This window comes from Entelurus aequoreus, linkage group LG07, assembly GCF_033978785.1.
Source record: "Entelurus aequoreus isolate RoL-2023_Sb linkage group LG07, RoL_Eaeq_v1.1, whole genome shotgun sequence".
Classification (NCBI taxonomy): Eukaryota; Metazoa; Chordata; class Actinopteri; order Syngnathiformes; family Syngnathidae; genus Entelurus; species Entelurus aequoreus.
This window is the reverse complement of record NC_084737.1, coordinates 81,259,037-81,285,489: the sequence shown is the minus strand read 5'-3', so window position 1 is coordinate 81,285,489 and position 26,453 is coordinate 81,259,037. Positions and strand designations below refer to the sequence as shown.

Sequence of the window (26,453 nt, the reverse complement as noted above, 5' to 3'; positions counted from 1 at the left end):
AGGGGTGTGGTTACAACTGACATGAACCGTTTTATTACAATGAGAATCTGTTGATTAATGTCATTCAATTTCCGGGTAACTCACAATAATTATGATCAATTCAGCAGTGGTGCTAGTATGGTACTACATGGATGTATGCATCCTATAGTATTGTTATTTTTAGTAACACTAAACCCTAAAAACTAAACCCTAACCCTTTGCAGGTGACCGATGTTTGAGCCTAGACTCAGCGAAGTGCTTTCTAAGTGATCTTGTTCTGTTGTTTCTGTAGGCTTTAGTCATGTCGACACTGGCCTCTCCTCCAGGGCACAACAGCCAGCGTGCCAAGCGGGTAACTGTCACTTTCACAATGACGTGCAAGAACATGTGCTGTCTGGCTTCATGGTCATTGTGTGGTCAACAGGAGCTTTTAGCACGTTCCAAAAGAAGGTGGGTTTTGTCTACCATTGAAGTAGTGGAAGAAGACCCAGGACCGTACCCTAAACAAATTGCTCAGGTTAAAACAACATTTTGTAGCCAAAATCCACTGTCGGCAAAGTCAAGCCAACAACTCAACCGTGCTTTTTCTTTGCAGATGTTCAATGACAGGATTTATCAACACAATGATCATAAATATGTGATAAGTGGAATGGGTGTGACTGAGGAGCCACTTGGTGTGTTCTCTATTGATGAACAAAGTGGGGAATTCTTCGCCCATAAACCCATTGACAGAGAGAAGCACGCCTTCTTTCATGTGAGTTCAAAGTGCATCATACATTTATCATATTTCTAATCTTCATTCAGAAAACTAGAACATTTGCCTACCCACAGATCAAGTTCGACATCTTGGACATAAACACAGGCAGCACAATAGACCGAGAATTAGCATTCGATGTAGAAATACAGGACATTAATGACAACGCACCGACATTTCTCCATCCACGAATGAGCGTTGATGTGAGCGAGAACACACCAGAGGGTGAGTTTCTGAACAAAACATGTGACACCCTAACCACAGAGCAATGTGAGGGCCACATACATTTGCCAGATACAGTGTATATATACCCTTTTATGGATTTATTTACACTGGAAGCAAGAAAATAAAAAAGTGACAAATTGTTAATATTCCTAACAAATCTGGTAAGTTCAAGCTAAATCTTGAGTCATCTATTCAACTAGCAATTGAACATAAGGAGCTTTTTGTGAAAAATATATGAAACAGGGTCAATGATTTATTATTATTGTTTCCAAATTGGTACCAAATGAATATTAGAATATTTATTTTCCTTACATCCTATTTTTTACTTGTTTACTCTTACTACCTTGGGTGTCAACTCCTGCCAAGGCCTCTTGCCAGTTAGGGTCGAGGTCACAGACCCTGATGGAGTGAACACCCCGAACTCCACCATTAGCCTGAGTGTCATATCACAGTCCCCACAACTCCCCAAAATGGATTTACACCAGATTGATGACCGGCTGGCTCAGCTTACTTTTAAAGGATGTCTTGACTACGACGTAAGTCTTGCTAACTTCCTACCTAAGGCCGCATGATAAAACTTGTTCACGTGACATCCCAAGTATAATACTGGTCTATATCTATGTTTCAGAAAGTAAAGACGTATGAAATAATACTTCAGGCGAAAGATCATGGAAAACCATCCCTGTCATCAACCGCTGTCATCACTCTCAATATCATTGACAGCAACAGTCATCCGCCGACGTTCAAAGCAAAGAAGGCAAGCTCGTTTTGTATCATACTGCAACAAGTACTATTGAAGTTCCTAATGATGTTGATGCTCCATCTATGCAGTATCTTGGTGACATTCAGGAAATGGTCACACGTGAAAATGTTTTAAGGCTTTCAGTAGAAGACAAAGACACTCCTAAAACCCCTGGCTGGCGGGCCAAATACTTCTTTGTCAAAGGAAATGAGGAAAACAACTACAAAATTGAAACTGACCCTGAGACTAATGAGGGTATTTTGAGTGTCATCAAGGTAAATGTGTCAACAATTCATCAAACACGACTGGAGCTGCACCAAAGCTGACTTGGCATGTGTGCCCTCTAGGGGAAAGATTTCGAGAGAACAACCATGACAACGCTGCAAATCAGGGTAGAGAATGAGGAAGCATTGTATGTCTGTGGGGATGCAGCAACCACCAGCAAAGGCTTCTGGGATACCGTTAACATTACAATGAAAGTGACAGACGTTAATGACCCTCCTGACTTTGAACAATATACCGTCAAAGTCTATGAGAAAGAAGAGCAGGAACCAGGAAGATTGCTGTACACTCCAAAGGTTCTTGATGTGGACTCGGACATATCAAACATTAGGTGGGTGTTTACATGATTCGATGATGACCACTTCAAGAAACAAACTCCTCATGCTGGCTGATCAATGGCTACCTGAAAACAATGGCAAATGCAGATCTAGAGAGACAACTTCTAAAAGGAAGTGGATGCTTTACTAGACTGGCCTGCCTGTAGTCCAGACATTGAAAATGTGTGGCGGCTAAAATATGAGAAGGGAGACTGTTGAACAACTTAAGCTGTACATCAAGCAAGAATGGGAAAGAATTCCACTTCAAAAATGTGTCTCCTCACTTCCCAAACTTTTACTGAGTGTTGTTAAAAGGAAAGGCCATGTAACACACTGGTAAAAATGTCCATGTGCCAACTTTTTTGCAATGTGTTGCTGCCATCAAATTCTAAGTTAATAATTATTTGCAAAAAAAAAAAAAAGTTTCTCAGTTCAAACATTAAATGTCTTGTCTTTGTAGTTTATTCAATTGATTTTAAGTTGAAAAGGATTTGCAAATCCTTGTGTTCTGTTTTTATTTACGAATTACACAACGTGACAACTTCACTGGTTTTGGGCTTTGTAAATATTATTCACTATGAGCATAACTTTAAATACATCTTTGTGGATCTTTTAACCATAACAATACAAATAAATGGACCAACTTGATCTTTATGTGTCAAATGTGTATCAAGATGAATTGGTTAAAGGTGTCAGAAAGATTAATTGGGATTTTTCTTTAAACCGGTGAATTGGTGTTTATTTCAAAACTACACAGATGATATGGAACAGACATTCACATTGTTAGAATCAATAACAATGGCAATACAATATGTCATTGAGGGAATTGAAAACATGATGTTTTCTAGGTTTACAAAGATAGAAGATGCAGCTGATTGGGTGACAATTGACAAGAAAACAGGACAAGTCACAACCACTAAGAAAATGGACCGGGAGTCACCCTTTGTCCATGACAACATTTATAAAATACTGTTGGCTGCAATAGATGATGGTATGAAGCCACTACTAACGACCATATAGGACAAAACACCAAATAATACAAATATTTGTTAACAAGGTGATCCTCCAGCTACGAGCACCGGAACCGTACTGGTTCACCTCCTGGATGTAAATGACAACAAGCCAAAGCTGATCAACACTAGCGTCACAATGTGTGGAAACAAGTTCAACAAAGTCATGATTGCTGCAAAGGATCTGGATTCACACCCTTACAGCGGACCCTTTACCGTTTCACTGAAGCGTGATGATGCAACCCAGTTACAGCGATGGAAAGTGGACCCCTCCACCGGTAAATGTTGTAATTATAGCTTTTCTGTTCAAAGTTGAAATTGGTCCAAATTCTAGAGACCACTCGTGCTTCTCTTCATTCTGCGTCAGGTGAGGAAGTTGGGCTGGTTAGCCTGAAGACACTTGCTAATGGCAAATACACAGTACCCCTTCTGATTGAGGATCAACAAGGCATGTCTGGAGAGGACACTGCGGTCATAACGGTGTGTGATTGCCAAGCGGGAAACGTGTGTCACCACAAACGGCTCTCAACAAGTCTGGGAGCAGCTGCCATTGGACTGATAATAGCAGGATTGCTCCTATTTTTGGGTGAGTATCACCATCTTCACCTACACTGTGATGGAGCAAAAATATCGCTCAGAATTAAGTTCTATTGAAAAGGTCAGTCTAAATTTGTTCAGATTTAAGGGAGCAATGTCCAGTTTAACACCATACCCAACTCAATCAGACTCATGAACAGTATTCAGTCCTTGTTTTTTTGAAGGATTCATTGTATATTTATTGTATTATTAACTCCAGGTATTTTAGCTACATAGACACATTACTTTTATTGTATCATTGATTAAGGATTCAAGCACTCAACTTCTTGACATTTTAGCTATCCAACTGGTTGAATCTATGTTTATTATTTCATGATATTGGTGCCGTGTTGCCTACATTTCCTGTTAACGAGTTTCACAAGGGTGACCGGGGTAGTGTTGTTGTTGTTTCTTCCATTCAGTGGGATGCATGTTTATGTGATTTTAGTCTTACTCGATCTAACAGCAGCATTTGATACGGTGGACCATAATATTTTAATTAGCCACCTACAGCATCAAGTGGGCATTTGTGGTACTGCATTGAGTTGGCTGACGTCATATTTGATCTTCTCTGTAAATGTTGCTGGTTCAGAATCCTTTGTTGCTCTCTTGACATGTGGGGTCCCACAGGGCTCAGTTTTAGGGCCACTGCTCTTTTCTATTTATTTACTTCCCCTGGACTCAATCCTAAGAAAGTATGATATTTATTTCCATTGTTATGCTGATGACACACACATTTATTTTGCGTTAAAGAGAAATCATGCCTCTTCAATGCAGCCACTACTTGCTTGTCTTGATGATATCATTGATTGATTGATTGAAACTATTATTAGTAGGTTGCACAGTGAAGTACATATTCCGTACAATTGACCACTAAATGGTAACACCCCAATAAGTTTTTCAACTTGTTTAAGTCGGGGTCCACTTAAATTGATTCATGATACAGATATATACTATTTTCATAATACAGTCATCACACAAGATAATCATCAGAGTATATACATTGAATTATTTACATTATTTACAATCCGGGGTGTGGGATATGGAGGGGGGGGGGGGTTAGGATTGGGTTGATGTCAACACTTCAGTCATCAACAATTGCATCATCAGAGAAAATTAGTTTAGGGTTGAAGTTGCCTGGAGGTGTTGTTTTAGTGTGGTTTTGAAGGAGGATAGAGATGCCCTTTCTTTTACACCTGTTGGGAGTGCATTCCACATTGATGTGGCATAGAAAGAGAATGAGTTAAGTTAGATCAGAATCTGGGTTTAACGTGGTTAGTGGAGCTCCCTCTGGTGTTGTGGTTATGGCGGTCATTTACGTTAAGGAAGTAGTTTGACATGTACTTCGGTATCAGGGAGGTGTATCGGATTTTATAGACTAGGCTCAGTGCAAGTTGTTTTACTCTGTCCTCCACCCTGAGCCAGCCCACTTTGGAGAAGTGGGTAGGAGTGAGGTGGGATCTGGGGTGGATGTCTAGAAGTAACCTGACTAGCTTGTTCTGAGATGTTTGAAGTCTAGATTTGAGGGTTTTGGAGGTGCTAGGGTACCAGGAGGTGCATGCGTAATGGAAAAAGGGTTGAAAGAGAGTTCCCGCCAGAATCTTCATGGTGCTTTTGTTGACCAGAGAGGAGATTCTATAGAGAAATGTCGTCCGTTGGTTGACCTTTTTGATTACCTTGGTTGCCATTTTATCACAGGAAAGATTAGCCTCTAGAATGGAACCTAGGTAGGTGACCTCATCCTTCCTGGTGATAACAATGTCACCCACTTCAATAGTGAAGTCACTGACTTTCTTAAGGTGGAATTGGGACCCAAACAGGATGGATTCTGTTTTACCCAAGTGTATGGATAGCTTGTTGTCAGCGAGCCAGGTGCAAGTTCTACACAGCTCAGCACTGAGGATTTTCTCCAGCTGTGACTTGTCCTTGTCTGATACCAGCAGGGCCGAGTCATCCGCAAACAAGAACAATTCACAGTCGCATGCTGATGACATGTCGTTTATGTATATTAGGAACATTAAAGTCCCTAATATACTGCCTTGGGGGACTCCACAGCTTACTGAGAGAGGGGGGGGGGGGACACACGGTGCCGTTCACCTCTACCACCTGTTTCCTCCCCTCCAAGTAAGATTGCATCCAGCTCGATGAGGTTTTATCAAATCCGATTGCTCTGAACTTATCTAACAGTATAATGTGGTTAACGGTGTCAAAGGCCTTGTGAAGGTCCAGCATGACCATGCCGCAGTATTTGCCCGCGTCCACCTCATGTTTGATGTGGTCGCTCACATAGAGAAGGCATGTTTCAGTGGAGTGGTTAGTTCTGAAGCCGGATTGGAATTTGTATATGAGTACACAAGTTTATTAGTGGCAAGGTAACTATCGACCTGTTCATAAACTATTTTCTCCATTACTTTCGAAATGGAACTGAGAATAGAAACAGGTCGGTAGTTGCCAGGTTCTAATTTGCTTCCTTTTTTAAAGAGGGGAGTTACTCTTGGTATTTTGAAATCTTTTGGTACTTGGCCTTGAGTAATTGATAGGTTTATTATGTGCATGATGATTGGGGCAATGGTGGTGGCAGAGTCCCTGAGGAATCTGGAGGGGATATTGTCAAGGCCGGTGGCCTTGTTTGGGTGGAGCGCGCTCAATTTTTTAAACACCTCGTCAGCTGAGACCATTTCTAATTTGAAATCGTTGTTGGATACTCCTAGCTTTCTGTAGAAGGCTTTAATGTGTTCTACACCAAAGCGACCAGAGTGGTGGGACAGCTTGTTGACAAGAGTTGTAACTATGCTGGTGAAAAAGGTGTTAAGTCTGCTAACTACCTTCATTTTGTCTGTAATGAGGGAGTCACCCTCCTTGATGCTGATGTTGGTGAGTCTGGTTTTAAGTTTCTGGCTGCAACCAGGAAGCTGGTTGTTGAGGATTTTCCAGAGCTCACGTGGCTTATTTGTGTTTTCCTCTATTTTGTCGGTAATGTATTTTTTTTTAAGGATTTAGTCAGGTTGGTTGTCTTATTTCTTAATTTATTGCATTGCTTTTTGAGTGTTGTAAGGAGTGATATAAGGTTATTATTGGGTTGTTTGTCTACTTCGGTTTTGCACTTTTGGTATTCTGAGTATTTTCTGTCTCTGTCTTTTATCGCAGCTAATAGGTCTGGATTCATCCATGGTTCAGAGCGGGCTTTGATCCTGACTGTTCTCAAGGCCTGGATGGCCCTAAACTTCTTACATTTCAATGAAAAGAAGACAGAAGTAATAGTGTTTGGACCCAGTGGTACCTGTGAGCTCCCCCTGTTGACTTTGGCCCCTTGGCTTTGCACGTTAGACCATGGTCACCAACCTGGGCTTTGGTATTGACCGTGATTTTAACTTGGAGCGTCAGATTGGCACAGTGGTGAAAGCCAGCTTTTTTTTTTTATTTACGTCAGCTGGCCAAGGTTAAAAACCTTCTTTTTAGGCAACAGTTAGAGACAGTAATCCATGCCTTTATCACATCTCTGCTGGATTACTGTAACGCTTTATATTTTGGAATTAGTCAATCCTCCCTCTCACATCTGCAGCTGGTCCAAAATGCAGCTGCCCGACTTTTAACTAATACAAGAAAAAGAGAGCACATTACTCCTGTTTTAGCCTCCCTCCACTGTGTCTTTTAGAGTCCATTTTAAAATGATCTTACTTGTTTTTAAATCCTTACGTGGTCTTGCCCCACCGTACCTCTCTGAGCTGCTCCACCTCTATGCCCCCACCCGTTCCCTCAGGTCAGCTGATCAGCTGCTCCTGGAGGTACCCAAATCAAAGTGCAAGGGGACAGGGACTTCTCTGTTGCGGGTCCCAAACTCTGGAACCATCTCCCTCTCCATGTGAGCCAGGCCCCTTCTTTGGCTACTTTTAAGACCCTTCTTAAAACCCATTTTTATGCACTGGCTTTCAACCTAGCATGAAACTTTAAACTGTTTTTAACTTTTTAACTGCTTTTTATCTAACAAATTGTTCTTAGGATAATTTGTATTTGCTTTTTCAATTTGCATTTTACCTCTGTTTTAAATGTTATTTTTTAGTCTGTCCTTTGCCTGTATTTCTTTGTGGTGTACAGTCCTTTGTTCTTCAACTGTGGTTGTTTTTAAAGGGCTTTATAAATAAAGATGGTATAGAATATTATATTTGGATGGTGTTTGTGTCTGCTTCAATTTCCCTTGATTGCAGAAAGTTCACCGCTTGCTAATCTGCTGAAGACATCCGTTTCTTCTGGTTCTCGTCCAATATTCATACCTTTCGCGGGGGATCTTTGTTTTAATTTGGTGCCCTGTCACAATGATGTCATTCAATCATCCTGATCCATTTCATTTATGATATTCCTCGGGATTATGTTTCACTGCGAAAACTTTCTTTGGAGAATCTTCATCTCTTGACTCATTTCTTGAATTTTCTTTCTCGCGTTATTATTCTGAGTTTGCAGACTTTCTATATTTTCCTGCAGACTTCTCAGACCTTCCTTTTGTTCTAATATTGCTCATTCCAAGTCTGCTTTGTTATCTAAGAAGGGTGTAACGGTACACACAAATCTCGGTTCGGTACGTACCTCACTTTAGAGGTCACTGTTCAGTTCATTTTCGGTACAGTAAGAAAACAACAAAATATACATTTCCTGATTATTTATTTTCCAAATTTGTAAAAAATGACTTTATCCTTTTAACATTGGGAACACTATAATAATTCTACCCAAAAATAGAAATAGCTCTGTGTGTGATGGATGTGAGCCACCACTAGGCTGATCAGTGCAACAGCAAGCAGTCATGAACACTCAGGATAACAATAACATACATATACACACACAGGCAGTCATGAACGCTCAGGATAACAATAACATACATATACACACACAGGCAGTCATGAACGCTCAGGATAACAATAACATACATATACACACACAGGCAGTCATGAACGCTCAGGATAACAATAACATACATATACACACACATACACACACACACATAACAATAACATACATATACACACACATACACACACACATAACAATAACATACATATACACACACAGGCAGTCATGAACGCTCAGGATAACAATAACATACATATACACACACATAACAATAACATACATATACACACACAGGGTCCATTGCCAGGGTTAATGTGGTCAACATTTATCAAATAAAAACTCAAACTAAATAAGATAAGGCTCAGAATTGGTTTCTTGACATATAAAGTGCAACATTAAACTGCTTCAAGTTGTTGCTCGGATGGAATAAAATGACTCAGATTTTAACAAAACTTTTCTTCTACTTATAAAAAGTGCAACATTAAACAGTTTTAAATCAACTCAGCCTCAGATTAACTTTTATTCCCCCCCCCCCCAGCCTATAACCCTGGTGACTTTCACTCAATCTTCATGTTTTTTGCCAGACAAATCAGTTTACCCACATTGTGTGCAGAAAGAGCAGACCTGCTTGCAGTTACAATTTCTCCGGCTGTGGAAAATACCTTTTCGCTGGGCACGGAGCTATCAGGTATGGCGAGGTAGTGCCTGGCTAACTTGACTAACATGTTTGACGTGTTGCCAGAAGCATACCCTACCGCTGTTGAACAATGTCGGCAAACCACTTTCGTTTTGTTCGCCTCTCGTCCTCCATTGTTGTATCGCACCGCAAAGCCCAAGTGTTCCCAAACGGGAGATTTTAACGAGGCAGGAGGGTCTTCCAGCTCTGGCTTTTGCATGTTGTCCTAGCTCGGTCGTTGCTATCATGCCATGTGTTGTGCATTATTTACACAACGTGCGGTACGCTACTTATGTCCGTACTTGCGGTGCGCTACTTAATATGTCAGCGTGGAAACTCGTTCAGTGCACCTTCATTCCGAACAGAACACCCAGTACCAAAACAGTTTAATACAAATACACGTACCGTTACACACTTATTATCTAATCTTGCTTTTTCTATTTCTTCTCTAAGTTCAGCTACTTTTTGAAACGTTAAGTTTTGCTTTCTATCGTTTCTTGTATCCAGAGACTCATTTAATCCAGATGACACTGAAAGTTCCAGGATTTGATGGTTCTTTTAAGCTTTTGACATTGCAGCTTATCGCTAACAGCAGTTACCTCTTTAGCAACTTGCAGTACTTGTAACTTGTTCATTTCAACAATTTCATACCTTGCGCCGTCCAGCGATCAACTGGAGGTGTCATCCCGTAAACAGAGATCACTCTGTGTGATCGAAACACTTTAACACAGCTCCAAACTATTGCCGTGCAATCTCATTGAAGCTTCTCGTTACTAGGTATCTGCTTTGAATTGCGGTCATACTTGCCAACCTTGAGACCTCCGAATTCTGGAGATGGGGGGTTGGGGGAGCGGGTTTGGTGGTAGCGGGGGTGTATATAGTAGCGTCCCGGAAGAGTTAGTGTTGCAAGGGGTTCTGGATATTTGTTCTGTTGTGTTTATGTTGTGTTACGGTGCGGATGTTCTCCCGAATTGTGTTTGTCATTCTTGTTTGGTGTGGGTTCACAGTGTGGCGCATATTTGTAACCGTGTTAAAGTTGTTTATACGGTCACCCTCAGTGTGACCTGTATGGCTGTTAAACAAGTATGCCTTGCATTCACTTACAAGTATATGTGTGTAGAAGACGCATATATTATGTAACTGGGCCGACACGCTGTTAGTATGGAGGAAAAGCGGACGTGAAGACAGTTGTAGAGTACGCTAAAGGCAGTGCCTATAAGGCACGCCCCCAATATTGATTTCCAGGTGAAAATCGGGAAAAAATCGGGAGAATGGTAGCCCCAGGAGATTTTCAGGAGGGGCACTGAAATTCGTGAGTCTCCCGGGAAAATCGTGAGGGTTGGCAAGTATGATTGCGGTGCATGGGGGCCGTTGGCTGGAGGCTAACAGCTCTTCCAATTGGCCTTACTTCAGCAAATGTGTGCTTCTTACCGGACCAAACATTGTCCGAAGATGCTAGCTAACTCTTCTGGGGCTGTAATCGCAATCAGTGGTCAAAAGAGCTTCAAAATGATCAAAAACTCTGGTAGCAACATTGAGCCCAGTAAGTTGAGGACTTGAATAACACCATAGAAATAAATTCCATCTTGATGTTCGTCAAGAAGATGACATATGAAAAAATCACCTAAATTGTGAAAAATTGTGAATAAATGTAAATCGGGGCAACTTCACACATAAATAGTGTGAAGCTGCTGTTTATTGATCTGACAAAAGCATTCCATACAATAATAATATTCTAATTGACCAATTATAGAACGGTATGGCATTACAATAGAAACAATACCTGAAGCGAGCCAAACGTTTGTCGACAGAGCTAAATCTATCTTGTGGCGTACCCCAGGAATCAATTCTGGGACTGACAGAGTGTATCCTACAATCTCAGAAGAGAAAGTCAAAGATTAATACAAATAGATGGAGTAGTTATTGACAGAGTGAAATAAACTACATGTGTGAATATTTTTTTAAAAAAAAGATAGAATGAACTTGACATCTCATATAAAACATAAGGTAGCAAGAAATACTTCAATAATCACTCAAGCTAAATATATTGAGGATGACAACTCAGTTCATATTCTCTTCTACTCGCTAGTATTTCCATAATTGTCTACAAATATGGGGAAATAATTACAAAAAGTACTCTTCTTTCACCAACTGTTACAAAAAAATATCAGTTATAATAATATAAAACCCAAAAACAGTGAAATTGTCACCTGTCAAAAAAGAGAATACAACAAATCCTTTTCAACTTATATTAAATTGAATAGACTGCAGATATTTAACGTTCAAACTGGAAAACTTTATTTTTTGCAAATATTAGCTCATTTGGAATTTGATGCCTGCAACATGTTTCAAAAAAGCTGGCACAAGTGGCAAAAATACTGAGAATGTTGAGAAATGCTCATCAAAGACTTATTTGGAACATCCCACAGGTGAACAGGCAAATTGGGAACCGGTGGGTGCCATGATTGGCTATAAAAGCAGCTTCCATGAAATGCTCAGTCATTCACAAACAAGGACGGGGCGAGGGTCACAGGTCAAGGGTCACAGGTCAAGGGTCACCACTTTGTCAACAAATGCCTGAGCAAATTGTTGAACAACAACATTTCTCAACAAGGAATTTAGGGATTTCAACATCTACGCTCCGTAATATCATCAAAAGGTTCAGAGAATGTGGAGAAATGACTGCACGTAAGCAGCAAGGCTGAAAACCAACATTGAATGCCCGTGACCTTTGATCCCTCAGGCGGTACTGCGTCAAAAAGTGACATCAGTGTGTAAAGGATATCACCACATGGGCTCAGGAACACTTCAGAAACCCACTGTCAGTAACTACAGTTGGTCACTACATCTGTAAGTGCAAGTTAAAACTCTACTATGCAAAACCAAAGCCATTTATCAACAACACCCAGAAACGCCGCCAGCTTCACTGGGCCCGAGCTCATCTAAGATGGATTGACGTAAAAGTGTTCTGTGGTCTGACGAGTCCACATTTCAAATTGATTTTGGAAACTGTGGACGTTGTGTGCTCCGGAACAAAGAGGAAAAGAACCATCCGGACTGTTATTGGCGCAAAGTTCAAAAGCCATCCTCTGTGATGGTATGGGGGTGTATTAGTGCCCAAGACATGGGTAACTTACACATCTGTGAAGGCACCATTAATGCTGAAAGGTACATACAGCTTTTGGAGCAACATATGTTGCCATCCAAGCAACGTTACCATGGACGCCCCTGCTTATAACAGCAAGACAATGCCAAGCCACGTGTTACATCAACGTGGCTTCACAGTAAAAGAGTGCGGGTACTAGACTGGCCTGCCTGTAGTCCAGACCTGTCTCCCATTGAAAATGTGTGGTGCAATATGAAGCCTAAAATAGCACAACAGAGACCACGGACTATTGAACAACTTAAGCTGTACATCAAGCAAGAATGGGAAATAATTCCCCTTCAAAAATGTGTCTCCTCACTTCCCAAACCTTTACTGAGTCTTGTTAAAAGGAAAGGCCATGCAAAACAGTGCTAAAAAATGACCCTGTGTCAAATTGTGTACAATGTGTTGCTGCCATTAAATTCTAAGTTCATGATTAGTTGCAAAATAAAAACATTGGTTTCTCAGTGTGAACATGAAATATCTTGTCTTTGCAGTCTATTCAATTGAATATACGTTGAAAATCATTTGCAAATCATTGAATTCTGTTTTAATTTACCATTTACACAACGTGACAACTTCACTGCTTTTGGGTTTTGTACATCATTTAGAATATAGAAAACATACAAACACTTAATTGAACCAAAAATATTGAAATTCAACAATTTGGTGCATTTGCAAACAGCTAAAATGATGTACAAAGCAAACTATAACCTGCCAGACAAGAATGTACAACAATTACTCTCAACAAAAGAGACAAAGTATAACCTTAGAGAAAAATGTAATTTGAACATTTGTACACACGTACAACACTTAAGACCTTTAGTATATATCAGTATGTGGAAATAAATTATGAAATGGATTGATAATGTACTAATACGATCCACTTTAAGAAACCGTTCAAACTTAAGTGTTTACAAAGTACAAGGAAGGGGAAAAATGCTAAACATCCTGAACCTTATAACCTTGTAACTAAACATATTTGAAAACACAAATTCCTGTATTAGTATTATTTTTCTTTACATTACTATTTTCGTTTCGTTTTTTCCCTTTTTTGTTCTTGCACATGTCCGAAATAAATCCTTGCAATACAATACAATACAATGCAACAGTGTTACTATGACAACAGCACAGCCTACAGTCTCGTCTGTAAGCCATTGGACGCTCGTATCGTGTTGGGAATCTTGGGTGTTATTCACAGGTCCTTTGTTCACCTTATGCATACAAACTGTTTGTTTTATGTGTTTGCAGTACTGTTATTCCTCCTGACGTGTAAGTGTCGAAACAAGTTCAAGCATGTGTCCGAGGTCCAACCAGATGAGGGCCACCAGACCTTAATCAAGTACAACCAAGAAGGAGGCGGTTCTGAATGCAAGGTGTGTTGTGTTTACACAAATGACGAGGAATGACAATAGGAAATAAACCAGCTATTGTATTGTACTGTCTGCAAGTTCAGTTATTTTCCAATGTGCCTGTGCTAGACTGAGCCATCCTTGCTGCTGACACGTGCAAAGGATGTCGCAATGACTTTTACAAATGGACAACACCCGGGCACTCTTCAGGTATTACTTGTTATAGACCAAGACCTTTTGGCAACTGAATGTTTCTGTTTAATTAGTGTTTGCACTATGGAATCAGTCAACAACTACATAGTAGAAGAAATACAAATTCTATTTTTTTTTAATTTGAGATGAAGTTGACTACCAGAACGCTTGTTTAATAAAATGTTATGATTGTCAAAAATGCAACCCTCAAAGAGCTAAGATAAATGGAGCCACTATAGCCAATACAGCCAGATATATTTGAGGTGTGTTCCAAGACTGGTAGAATCTGGGCGCAACCCAGCCACATTTCTTCTTTTCTGCCACGCAAAACCTTCATGCGAACCAGAGCCCATTGATGACCTCATTGAGCATGAAAAAGAAGAACAATTTAAACGGAGCCAGGTGACTAGAGCTGTTGCTCCAGCAATGCCATCTTCTTGGGAGCCAGGAACAAGTGGATGTTCAGGGCGTTGTGAGCATGCCTGTTTTCATGGAGTAGCAGCCACATTGTTATGTGACAATGTTCACCTGTTCTCACATAACTGATAAAGGAAACACAGCGGGATCCTTTTGTTAATGTCATGATTGCATATGGATGAACCACCGCCATCCTCTGGACAGCGCCTGTTCATCTCGGTATTCTGTTGGCACGTCTGCGTGTTCTGTCCATCAGTGGTTCACTGCCTTGATCAGGATGGTGCTCCCTTCATTTCTATCAATAAATCAGCTTTTACCTGCACGTTGCATGTGCGTCATTCCAACAACTGATCATGCGCTGTCCCGACAGTAGACATGCTAATTGTCCAGTTTTGTGGAAATACTCGCAGTGAATAATACCGCTCACTTCCAAGAATGTGATCAATTGCAGTTGTCCTGAAACTTTTCTGACACGTCTTTCAACACACTCTCAAGTATTTGCCATATAAAGCTACATGAGCCCAAACACATTTATCAGTGTTTTTTACTAGAAATGTTTTTGTTTTTTTTCTCAGATAACTCAAGTGGCTCCAATAATGACAGAATACCTTGATACTTACAATGCTGGGCTCACTCTGGTGAGTAACAAGACTATATTTGTCTTCATTGACACAGCACATATTATAGATTTTCAGGGACTTACCTTAATATATGCATTGCTATCCCACTTTGAAACCTGTATATTAATGTTTGTTTCTAAAAGAGGAACTCTGACATGACTTCATTGGGCCAGCAATCTCACAGAGGAATGTCCAAAGGCCATCAGTGGCACACGGTGGTGAGTAATTACAGCCATGTTTCCAGCATGTTATGATTGTAGTACAGTGTGAGTAATTACAGCCATGTTTCCAGCATGTTATGATTGTAGTACAGTGTGAGTAATTACAGCCATGTTTCCAGCATGTTATGATTGTAGTACAGTGTGAGTAATTACAGCCATGTTTCCAGCATGTTATGATTGTAGTACAGTGTGAGTAATTACAGCCATGTTTCCAGCATGTTATGATTGTAGTACAGTGTGAGTAATTACAGCCATGTTTCCAGCATGTTATGATTGTAGTACAGTGTGAGTAATTACAGCCATGTTTCCAGCATGTCAACTATGAAGGATATATGATTGTAGTACAGTGTGAGTAATTACAGCCATGTTTCCAGCATGTCAACTATGAAGGATTATATGATTGTAGTACAGTGTGAGTAATTACAGCCATGTTTCCAGCATGTCAACTATGAAGGATATATGATTGTAGTACAGTGTGAGTAATAACAGCCATGTTTCCAGCATGTCAACTATGAAGGATTATATGATTGTAGTACAGTGAGTAATTACAGCCATGTTTCCAGTATGTCAACTATGAAGGATATATGATTGTAGTACAGTGTGAGTAATTACAGCCATGTTTCCAGCATGTCAACTATGAAGGATATATGATTGTAGTACAGTGTGAGTAATTACAGCCATGTTTCCAGCATGTCAACTATGAAGGATTATATGATTGTAGTACAGTGAGTAATTACAGCCATGTTTCCAGCATGTCAACTATGAAGGATATATGATTGTAGTACAGTGTGAGTAATTACAGCCATGTTTCCAGCATGTCAACTATGAAGGATATATGATTGTAGTACAGTGTGAGTAATTACAGCCATGTTTCCAGCATGTCAACTATGAAGGATATATGATTGTAGTACAGTGTGAGTAATTACAGCCATGTTTCCAGCATGTCAACTATGAAGGATTATATGATTGTAGTACAGTGTGAGTAATTACAGCCATGTTTCCAGCATGTCAACTATGAAAGATTATATGATTGTAGTACAGTGTGAGTAATTACAGCCATGTTTCCAGCATGTCAACTATGAAGGATATATGATTGTAGTGTGAGTAATTACAGCCATGTTTCCAGCATGTCAACTATGAAGGATATATGATTGTAGTACAGTGTGAGTAATAACAGCCATGTTTCCAGCATGTTATGATTGTAGTACAGTGTGAGTAATTACAGCCATGTTTCCAGCATGTTATGAATGTAGCACAGGGCTAGCAGTGTTTTGGACTTGCTGTAAATAGAAGAACCTGTCACATTGTGTTGGTGATGAACCCCAAGATGCAGAGAAGGCGGCAGGCATTGTGCGAGAAAACATGATTTAATGTCCAAAATGTGAAAAATAAAGAAAAGACACAAACCAGGAACTAGGAATGGACAAACTGGAAACAGGGATCCACCAAACAGGGACTAGGAACAAAAAGACAGTAATCTACAAACAGCTACAAAATATAGCTTACTGCATACAGCTACACTGATATCGACACGACAGGTCGGAACGACATCAACAAGTATTAGCGACAATAATCCAACACTGACTGGAGGGGAAGGCAGGTTCAAATAGCAGCTGGCTGATTGACACCAGGTGTGGCCAGGTGCCAATCAGCCACAGCTGAGGGGACAAAGCACTCAGGGAGATAATCAGGAAATAACCAAAATAAGAGCACTGACAGGAAACAAAGACAAACGCAGAGGAAAAACTAAAACATGGCCAAACTGTCAGGGACAAGCCTGATAGAACCATTCAGCTCTGGGAGCAAGTGAGGGACAACGTTAATTTTGACTACCAAGTCCAATTCCTTGTCTGTTAAACATACCTGGCCAATAAAGCTGTTTCTTATATATTTGAAGTGATTTGACATACAGCCATGAAACATTGAACATTTTTGAATGATCATTCATAACCCCAAATCCCACATTTATTAATCAAAGTGTTGAGCAAGTGGAATGCTGTTATCGACATGTAATGTTTTCTTCTGAGCAATACTACCAATTTCTGTGACGTACAAAGGGGTACGGAAAAAAGGGCAGCTGCAAGGAGCAAACCTCCAAGTTGACATCAAACCTCCAAGTTGACATCACAAAACAGGAGTCACAGAGGTACATCAAAGCAAACATTTTATTACATTCACCAAATACCATAATACTCACCTGTGTGTTTGTCCACTATGTGATGCACATAATATGTCAAGCAGACACATCACATACGTAGGAATTATCTTTGAGAGTCACTAACGACACTGCAGCTGTGAGCGTAAGCCCCGCCCCCTACAGCACTCCTATAAAACCTCCTCCTGCCTGAACGGCTCATTCCTTCTCCAGCGGTCGAAGAGAGAGCATCCTGCTGGGGAGAAACATGGGGAAGCCAATATTAATTAGCCTCAGGGATTAGAAGTGCCACACCTACTAGGGAACTAGAAGAGTCCAAGTAGGCATGAAGTACGCAGTTAGAAAGATGAAGTTAGAAAGATGAAAGACATCCTGCTAACGCAGTTAGAAAGATGAAAGTCATCCTGCTAACGCAGTTAGAAAGATGTTTGTAATCCTGTTTACGCAGTTAGAAAGATGTTTGTAATCCTGCTTACGCAGTTAGAAAGATGAAAGTCATCCTGCTTACGCAGTTAGGAAGATGTTTGTAATCCTGCTTGAGCGTTTATTGCAAGTCCACCTGATGAAGGTCAAACAGACAGAAATGCGTAGCGAAAGACTTGCCATGGCAAAATACCACAATTTTTTTTAGGGCCAGTCGTGCTCATAATTAATTAGTGTTCCCACATATGTGTTTGACACAACATTCAACACCGACTCTGAGTTTTTTCATTCAGGGTCCTCGGCGGGTCCTGTGTTTGGCGTGGACGTTGCCTCGACAGGTTGTCGATGGACAGTGCACACCCTCTCCTCCCCCTAACCCTAACTCTAACCCTAACCCCAACTCTAAACCTAACCGGCCCGTGCCTCCAATCTGTCGTTTGGGTGGCGTCCTGCCGTTCGTGGGCCCACTAGTGACTTTGTTTGTAAAACATGTGTGTGCATATACACCGTGTGAATGTGGTGAGGGGCTACAAGTCAGAAAAATTACTACCGGAACCTATAAAAGGTCCGAATAAATCAGGAACTTGATTCAAACACATCATAAAACAGGAGTCACAGAGGTACATCAAAGCAAACATTTTATTACATTCGTCAAATACCATAATACTCACCTGTGTGTTTGTCCACTATGTGATGCACATAATATGTCAAGCAGACACATCACATACGTAGGAATTATCTTTGAGAGTCACTAACGACACTGCAGCTGTGAGCGTAAGCCCCGCCCCCTACAGCACTCCTATAAAACCTCCTCCTGCCTGAACGGCTCATTCCTTCTCCAGCGGTCGAAGAGAGAGCATCCTGCTGGGGAGAAACATGGGGAAGCCAATATTAATTAGCCTCAGGGATTAGAAGCGCCACACCTACTAGGGAACTAGAAGAGTCCAAGTAGGCATGAAGTACGCAGTTAGAAAGATGAAAGACATCCTGCTAACGCAGTTAGAAAGATGAAAGTCATCCTGCTAACGCAGTTAGAAAGATGTTTGTAATCCTGCTTGAGCGTTTATTGCAAGTCCGCCTGATGAAGGTCAAACAGACAGAAATGCGTAGCGAAAGACTTGCCATGGCAAAATGCCACACTTTTTGGTAGGGCTAGTTGTGCCCTTAATTAATTAGTGTTCCCACATATGTGTTTGACACACCATTCATCACCGACAGTTTTTTCATTCAGGGTCCTCGGCGGGTCCTGTGTTTGGCGTGGACGTTGCCTGGACAGGTTGTCGATGGGCAGTGCACACACCCCTCCCCCTAACTCTAACCCTAACCCCAACTCTAAACCTAACTGGCCCGTGCCTCCAATCTGTCGTTTGGGTGGCGTCCTGCCGTTCGTGGGCCCACTGGTGACTTTGTTTGTAAAAAATGTGTGTGCATAGACACCGTGTGAATGTGGTGAGGGGCTACAAGTCAGAAAAATTACTACCGGAACCTATAAAAGGTCCGAATAAATCAGGAACTTGATTCAAACACATCATAAAACAGGAGTCACAGAGGTACATCAAAGCAAACATTTTATTACATTCGTCAAATACCATAATACTCACCTGTGTGTTTGTCCACTATGTGATGCACATAATATGTCAAGCAGACACATCACATACGTAGGAATTATCTTTGAGAGTCACTAACGACACTGCAGCTGTGAGCGTAAGCCCCGCCCCCTACAGCACTCCTATAAAACCTCCTCCTGCCTGAACGGCTCATTCCTTCTCCAGCGGTCGATGAGAGAGCATCCTGCTGGGGAGAAACATGGGGAAGCCAATATTAATTAGCCTCAGGGATTAGAAGTGCCACACCTACTAGGGAACTAGAAGAGTCCAAGTAGGCATGAAGTACGCAGTTAGAAAGATGAAAGTCATCCTGCTTACGCAGTTAGAAAGATGAAAGACATCCTGCTTACGCAGTTAGAAAGATGAAAGTCATCCTGCTTACGCAGTTAGAAAGATGTTTGTAATTCTTCTTACGCAGTTAGAAAGATGTTTGTAATCCTGCTTGAGCGTTTATTGCAAGTCCACCTGATGAAGGTCAAACAGACAGAAATGCGTAGCGAAAGACTTGCCATGGCAAAATACCACAATTTTTTTTAGGGCCAGTCGTGCCCATAATTAATTAGTGTTCCCACATATGTGTTTGACACACCATTCAACACCGACTTGAGTTTTTTCATTCAGGGTCCTCGGCGGGTCCTGTGTTTGGCGTGGACGTTGCTTGGACAGGTTGTCGATGGACAGTGCACACCCTCTCCTCCCCCTAACCCTAACCCTAACCCCAACTCTAAACCTAACCGGCCCGTGCCTCCAATCTGTCGTTTGGGTGGCGTCCTGCCGTTCGTGGGCCCACTAGTGACTTTGTTTGTAAAACATGTGTGTGCATAGACACCGTGTGAATGTGGTGAGGGGCTACAAGTCAGAAAAATTGCTACCGGAACCTAAAAAAGGTCCGAATAAATCAGGAACTTGATTCAAACACATCATAAAACAGGAGTCACAGAGGTACATCAAAGCAAACATTTTATTACATTCGTCAAATACCATAATACTCACCTGTGTGTTTGTCCACTATGTGATGCACATAATATGTCAAGCAGACACATCACATACGTAGGAATTATCTTTGAGAGTCACTAACGACACTGCAGCTGTGAGCGTAAGCTCCGCCCCCTACAGCACTCCTATAAAACCTCCTCCTGCCTGAACGGCTCATTCCTTCTCCAGCGGTCGAAGAGAGAGCATCCTGCTGGGGAGAAACATAAATGCAATTTATCATTTGTATTATTATTATTGCAATGTCAAAAATAAATGTGACTTTAATACATCTGACTTGTTTATCTTGGGGGTCACATACAGAAGAAAAAAGACAACACTGTTGGCACAAATGTTTGTGTTATAAAATATAATCCTAACATTAGTTCAAAAATATGCAATATTTCCAAATATTCACCTTTCAGATTTTACTTGTTTCCACAGCACTACAATGACAATCCAATTGTCTGTGTGCAGGGAGGCTCCTTGAGGTCCAACAATAACATTTCAGATCAGCTCAACAGAGTAAGAGGATTGTTTGTGTTGCATCATGCTATGTTCTGTTCAGCCATGTAACCCATTCACCCCACAGAGAATCCACATGATGGACAGAAACCACCCAGAGTACCAAGCACATGACTATGCTTATGAAGGAGAGGGCAGTAGATGCCAGTCACTGGATGAGCTGTCATTCAGCAATTCGGGAGAAGATTTTCACTTCCTGAATGATTTGGGACCACAATTTGGGCACTTGGGTTGCATCTGCAACCAGATGATAGGAGAAAAAGGCACACAACTTTCACAGGACAAGAGTGGCTAATTATTTGTTTAGAGCCACTCTCAAGGAAGGACCAGTCTTACATCAAAAAGTCATATACAGAAATGCTTTATTTTGGACTTATTTTTCACAGTGACATTCTTAACATTTGATATTGTGCCATGAAAACACTGTAAATTGCCGTTATATACGCGTATCTCAATAGAGTTGTTGGGTTGATGTTTTGCTTTGAAATGATGACATTTTTTCTTTTGATGGCAGTTTTTTTAAATTTTTATGTCTTATACAAAATGTTTATCAGAACATGTCATTTGTGTCTGGCACAATGTATACTATCTTGCTATGTAGAGTGTGTTTCTCAGGACATGATTCAAGGAAAGAGGACTCTATTGTGCTTTTCCTCTGTTAGACCTACAACTGTTGTTATTTGGTCGTGTTACAGTAAACCATGCCAAAGCAAGTCCAAAACCAGGGCAAAATGTCGCGCCCGGCAGGCACGAGCACAGGTAACATTTTTGTTGGAGACCCTATTTTTTGTTTTCATTCATTAGGAATATAAAAGACTCTCTGTGAGATATTTTTGCTATCTGATGAGTTATAAAGGTGAATACGTGAAAAGTCTTCCTGGGTGTTCTCCTTAGGTGCACCATATCAAACTCCTTAGGTGCACTAAACCAAACGGCAGCAGCCTACAGATTTGAAGACCCCCTCCCCAGCTGAAACTGCTTTCGTATTCCTTTTCTTTTCATACCCTCCCGCCTGATCTATGTCTATAAAATAAATACTTTCACACGACATTTGGACCACTGCAAAATTTCATTAGCCTTGAAAAGAGGTGCCATTACAATATTGTTGTTTGGTCTCAGGAAACAGGACAGACAATAGGCTGCAGTGTTATTTTCATATCATCTTGGCATGGGCACAATAATAATAATAGTAAATAATTATATGCAGTGCTATATTGATATTGATCTGAGCGGGCAGCTTTACTTATTGATGTGACCAGACGAACCCTGACCCTGACCCGGACCCTGTACCTAAGAATGTTTTATTTTATCGCGACCAAAAAATGTAAATAAAAACGCTGATGTTCGTCTTCAAGATCCATCCATTTTCTACCGCTTGTCCCTTTTGGGGTCGCGGGAGGTGCTGGAGCCTATCTCAGCTGCATTCGGGCGGTTAGGGTAAGGGTTAGGGTTAGTGTCCATTTTTAAAACATCAATTATGAGACTTTAAAGAGGGTGTGGCATGGAGGGTTTAAATCATATTTAGGGAGCACCTCAATTTCAATGTATTTGGATAGTCCCTTTAGATACAGCATCTCGTTTTCAAGGGGATCCCTAAACGGTTTCCACAAATGGACAGCGTGTTCTAAAAGTGAGTGTGGAGCAACATTCATACACAATTTAAACCAAAGCATATCCACTAGAAATGATCTAGACCAGGCCTGCCCAAACGTTTTGACTCGTGGGCAACAAAGGCTTAGCCTGGCCCCTGTCCAAATGATTCTATCTACTTTATGTATTTATATATATATATATATATATATATATATATATATATATATATATATATATATATATATATATATATATATATATATATATATAAATGTGAGTGTGAATGTTGTCTGTCTGTGTTGGCCCTGCGATGAGGTGGCGACTTGTCCAGGGTGTACCCCGCCTTCCGCCCGATTGTAGCTGAGATAGGCTCCAGCGCCCCCCGCGACCCCGAAGGGAATAAGCGGTAGAAAATGGATGGATGGGTGGGTGGAATATATATATATATACTGTATACATGGATTTGATGCAAATCTAAAAATATCTTCCAAACATTTTGAGTGGGTAATTGTGTGTAATTGCTCTAGAGAAGCACAAAGTATGGAAAATGATTATGACAGGTCTCCTTTGAAATGTTGTAAATTTATGTGGAATATTGAATAGGAGTTTGAATTTGCTATTATATTTGGAATCCTGCAGATCAAAGCTTATCAGTGGCCTTTTAATAAATTGGGAGAAAAGGGTGTTTGGTGGTGATTATTGTCTCCATCTAGTTTAGTATTTACAGTTTTTTTCCATCGCTAACAAGCGCTTACCTATACTTAAAATACTTTTACTAAACTCTTAACACAGACTTACTGTCACAGTCCCTGCAGTGTCTTGTGTGTCTGTGTTGTTTGTCTGGGTGTGGTCATGTGTGGGCGGAGTTTGGGTTCCTGGCTTCCCAGTCTGGCACACCTGGCGCTGATCAGCCTACTCACCTGCCTGCCATCAGCTGATCACCTCCACTCCACAAAAGCCCTGGCCTCCTCACACGACGCTGCCAGATCGTTTCACAGCTCTCCATGTGGTAACGCTTCTCGCCAGTTCTAGTAGTCTTTTGATGATCTTTTGTTTGTGCCTTTGCTCCTGTTATCTTGTTCCTCGACTCACCATTGTTTCCTCTGCATCCAGTGCCTACCTCCTCTAAGCCTGCCTGCCTGCCAGACACCTCCACTCCAGTTGACAACGCCTTTCCCTAATCCCTCATTTGCCCAAATTAAACCCTTTGGACTTTTAATCTGCCTGTCTTGTCTGCTTTTGGGTCCGCCATCTTGTTAAATCGTGACACTTACACCTACAAAACACAATTGGCCAAATAAATAATTTTCTTCTCAAAAGCACATTTTGTTAACTATATACTAACTCTTCATTTCAAAATAGAAGACATCTTTCTCTGCACACATTAACTTTACCAAAACACTGGACATCTGACTCTAAATGAAATTATTATTTCAAAGAATAACTCTTGTTTTCACTTCACAAGGAACATGCAGCCAATCAAAGTACACCAGGTTTCAAAATACTGGCTGTTGTGGACATTACAAAAACTGCGTAGACTTTTATGTTTCAGTTTTACAGGTATTTGCATGCAAAACATGCAATCCACAGTTTTCTACGCCTATTTTTTTGGTTGGGAACTGTATATCCACATGTAATGTTCACATTCAAAACATTCCAGTAAAAAGCGAATCCGTTTTTTTTCCTTTACTGTTTACTACAGGAGGTATAGTAGAAATACTGTTTACAGTATGATACAACAGAAAACGTTTTACAGTATTGTTTACAGTAAAGTTAACAAAATATCCATGAACAAAAAAGCAACAGCAAAAAGCCCAGTAAAAAGGGAGAACTAAAAAAAAGCACAAAATTCCTTTATAGTATCTAATCCCTGCGATCTTCAGGGTTAGGCCACAAGTTTTCATCCACATCGCATCTGATGTTATCCAAGGCGATACACCTTGGATAAAACCGCTTGGAATGCCTGATCCACCCTTGACAATCATCAACTGTGATGTCCCTGCAGCCAGCATCCATGGCTTCAAGGAGGGACAACTGGTCATGTGGCTGATGGTCATAGACTTTCCACCTCCATGTAGAAAATAACTCCTCTATGGGGATGAGGAAAGGTGAATAGGGTGGAAGAAATAGACGAATCAGTCTTGGGTGGACCTCAAACCATGCTGTTTTTTCAGACTTTTATTAGTAGGTTGCACAGTGAAGTACATATTCCGTACAATTGACCACTAAATAGTAACACCCCAATAAGTTTTTCAACTTGTTTAAGTCGGGGTCCACTTAAATTGATTCATGATACAGATATATACTATCATATATACTATCATCATAATACAGTCATCACACAAGATAATCACCTTGAATTATTTACATTATTTACAATCAGGGGTGTGGGGGGCGGGGGGGGGGGGTATGGACATCAAGTAGTGGACATAGAGAGAGAGAGAGAGAGAGAGAGAGAGAGAGAGAGAGATCAAAAGGCATAAGAACTGTAACTGCTTGTGAGTGATGGAAGGCCACGTTGTCCCAGGTGATAACGAAGGTCCTCCTGTTTTCACCCTCCTGATCCTGCTCTGGAACCAGGCGCTGGAGGAGATCGTCGAGAAAAACAAGGAGGCGCTCAGTGTTGTAAGGTCCAACCTGACATTTGTGGAGTGATCCTGCATTTGAAATTGCCGCACACATAGTGATATTTGCCCCTCTCTGTCCGGGGACATCAACTGTGGCCCTTTTTCCAATGACGTTTCTTCCACGTCGACACCTTTTGGCCAGATTAAATCCTGCCTCATCCACGTATACGAATTCATGAGGGGCCTGGTTGGCCTCCAATTCCATAACTCTCTGAAACAAAATGTATGTAAATCATGCCATTATAGTACTATATACCATACAGTACTGTAACCTATTACTGAGTAGGTTACCTACTTGAAAAGTGCAAAGTTTATAGAACTGTACATATAATTGAATATACACACTATACCTGGACATATTGTTGTCGTAGCACCTTGACTCGCTCACTGTTCCTCTCAAAGGGAACAGTGTAGAGCTGTTTCATCCGCACTCTGTGTTTGGACAATGTCCGCGTAATGGTTGCGAGGCTGATGCTATTGATATTGTGAAATATCTCTTGGTCCTCCAAAATTCTGCTTTGAATCTCATGCAGTTTAATTGCATTATTTGCAACAACCATATCTACTATGGCAAGCTCTTGTTGATGATTAAGGAGCTTTCCTCTTCCCCCAGAGGGAGGAAGATGTTACAATCTTTTGAGGGACAAAAAAAAATCAACATATGCATTACTGTATGGCCTCATTGACATGTCAAGTGAGAATAGAAACATCCATGTAAAATGCAAACTTACCTGTTGGTTTGTTGAAAGATGCGTATAATTGACGCAACCGTTGACCGCCCCAAATTGGGCTTTACTCTTTCACCAGCCTCCCTTAGTGAAAGACCGTGGTTTATCACATGGTCAATGATAGTGGCACGAATTCCATCACTCACTACTGCCCTTGTAGCCCTTAGAATGCCACCACCACGCATTCTTATACCTCTACCTTGCCCTCTCCTTAGGCCTGCTCTTCTCCCTGGACCTGCTCCTCTCACTACTCCTGCTCCTCACTTCTCCTGCTCCTCTCACTTCTCCTGCTCCTCTCACTTCTCCTGCACCTCTCACTACTCCTGCTCCTCTCACTACTACACCTCTCACTGCTCCTCTCACTGGGCCTGCTCTTCTCCCTGGGCCCCTTGCTCTAACTCTTCCTCGTCCAGACATCTTTTTCGGTTTCTGTTTCCAAAAACATCACTCCTCAAAGTCCTCCTTTTAGTAAT

The 26,453-nt window shown here is 41.0% G+C and overlaps 1 protein-coding gene across 2 annotated transcripts in view; it reads left to right on the top strand.

Annotated features, from left to right (window-relative positions):
* Positions 1-22,816, top strand: part of LOC133653214 (cadherin-like protein 26) — a 31,977-nt gene extending 9,161 nt beyond the window's left edge. The window contains exons 2-18 of one of the 2 annotated variants that reach the window (XM_062052283.1): positions 272-331; positions 404-496; positions 575-733; positions 811-958; positions 1,325-1,494; positions 1,587-1,715; positions 1,790-1,975; positions 2,048-2,313; positions 3,148-3,290; positions 3,357-3,587; positions 3,677-3,895; positions 13,800-13,924; positions 14,030-14,110; positions 15,085-15,147; positions 15,273-15,347; positions 20,985-21,032; positions 21,100-22,816. In XM_062052283.1, the coding sequence (XP_061908267.1) occupies positions 272-331; positions 404-496; positions 575-733; positions 811-958; positions 1,325-1,494; positions 1,587-1,715; positions 1,790-1,975; positions 2,048-2,313; positions 3,148-3,290; positions 3,357-3,587; positions 3,677-3,895; positions 13,800-13,924; positions 14,030-14,110; positions 15,085-15,147; positions 15,273-15,347; positions 20,985-21,032; positions 21,100-21,327 (2,424 nt within the window). In that variant the 3' untranslated portion in view covers positions 21,328-22,816. Of the gene's footprint in view, positions 1-271; positions 332-403; positions 497-574; positions 734-810; positions 959-1,324; positions 1,495-1,586; positions 1,716-1,789; positions 1,976-2,047; positions 2,314-3,147; positions 3,291-3,356; positions 3,588-3,676; positions 3,896-13,799; positions 13,925-14,029; positions 14,111-15,084; positions 15,148-15,272; positions 15,348-20,951; positions 21,033-21,099 lie in introns of both variants that reach the window. The other variant, XM_062052282.1, reaches the window with a different exon arrangement.
* The last annotated feature ends 3,637 nt before the right edge of the window (positions 22,817-26,453 follow it).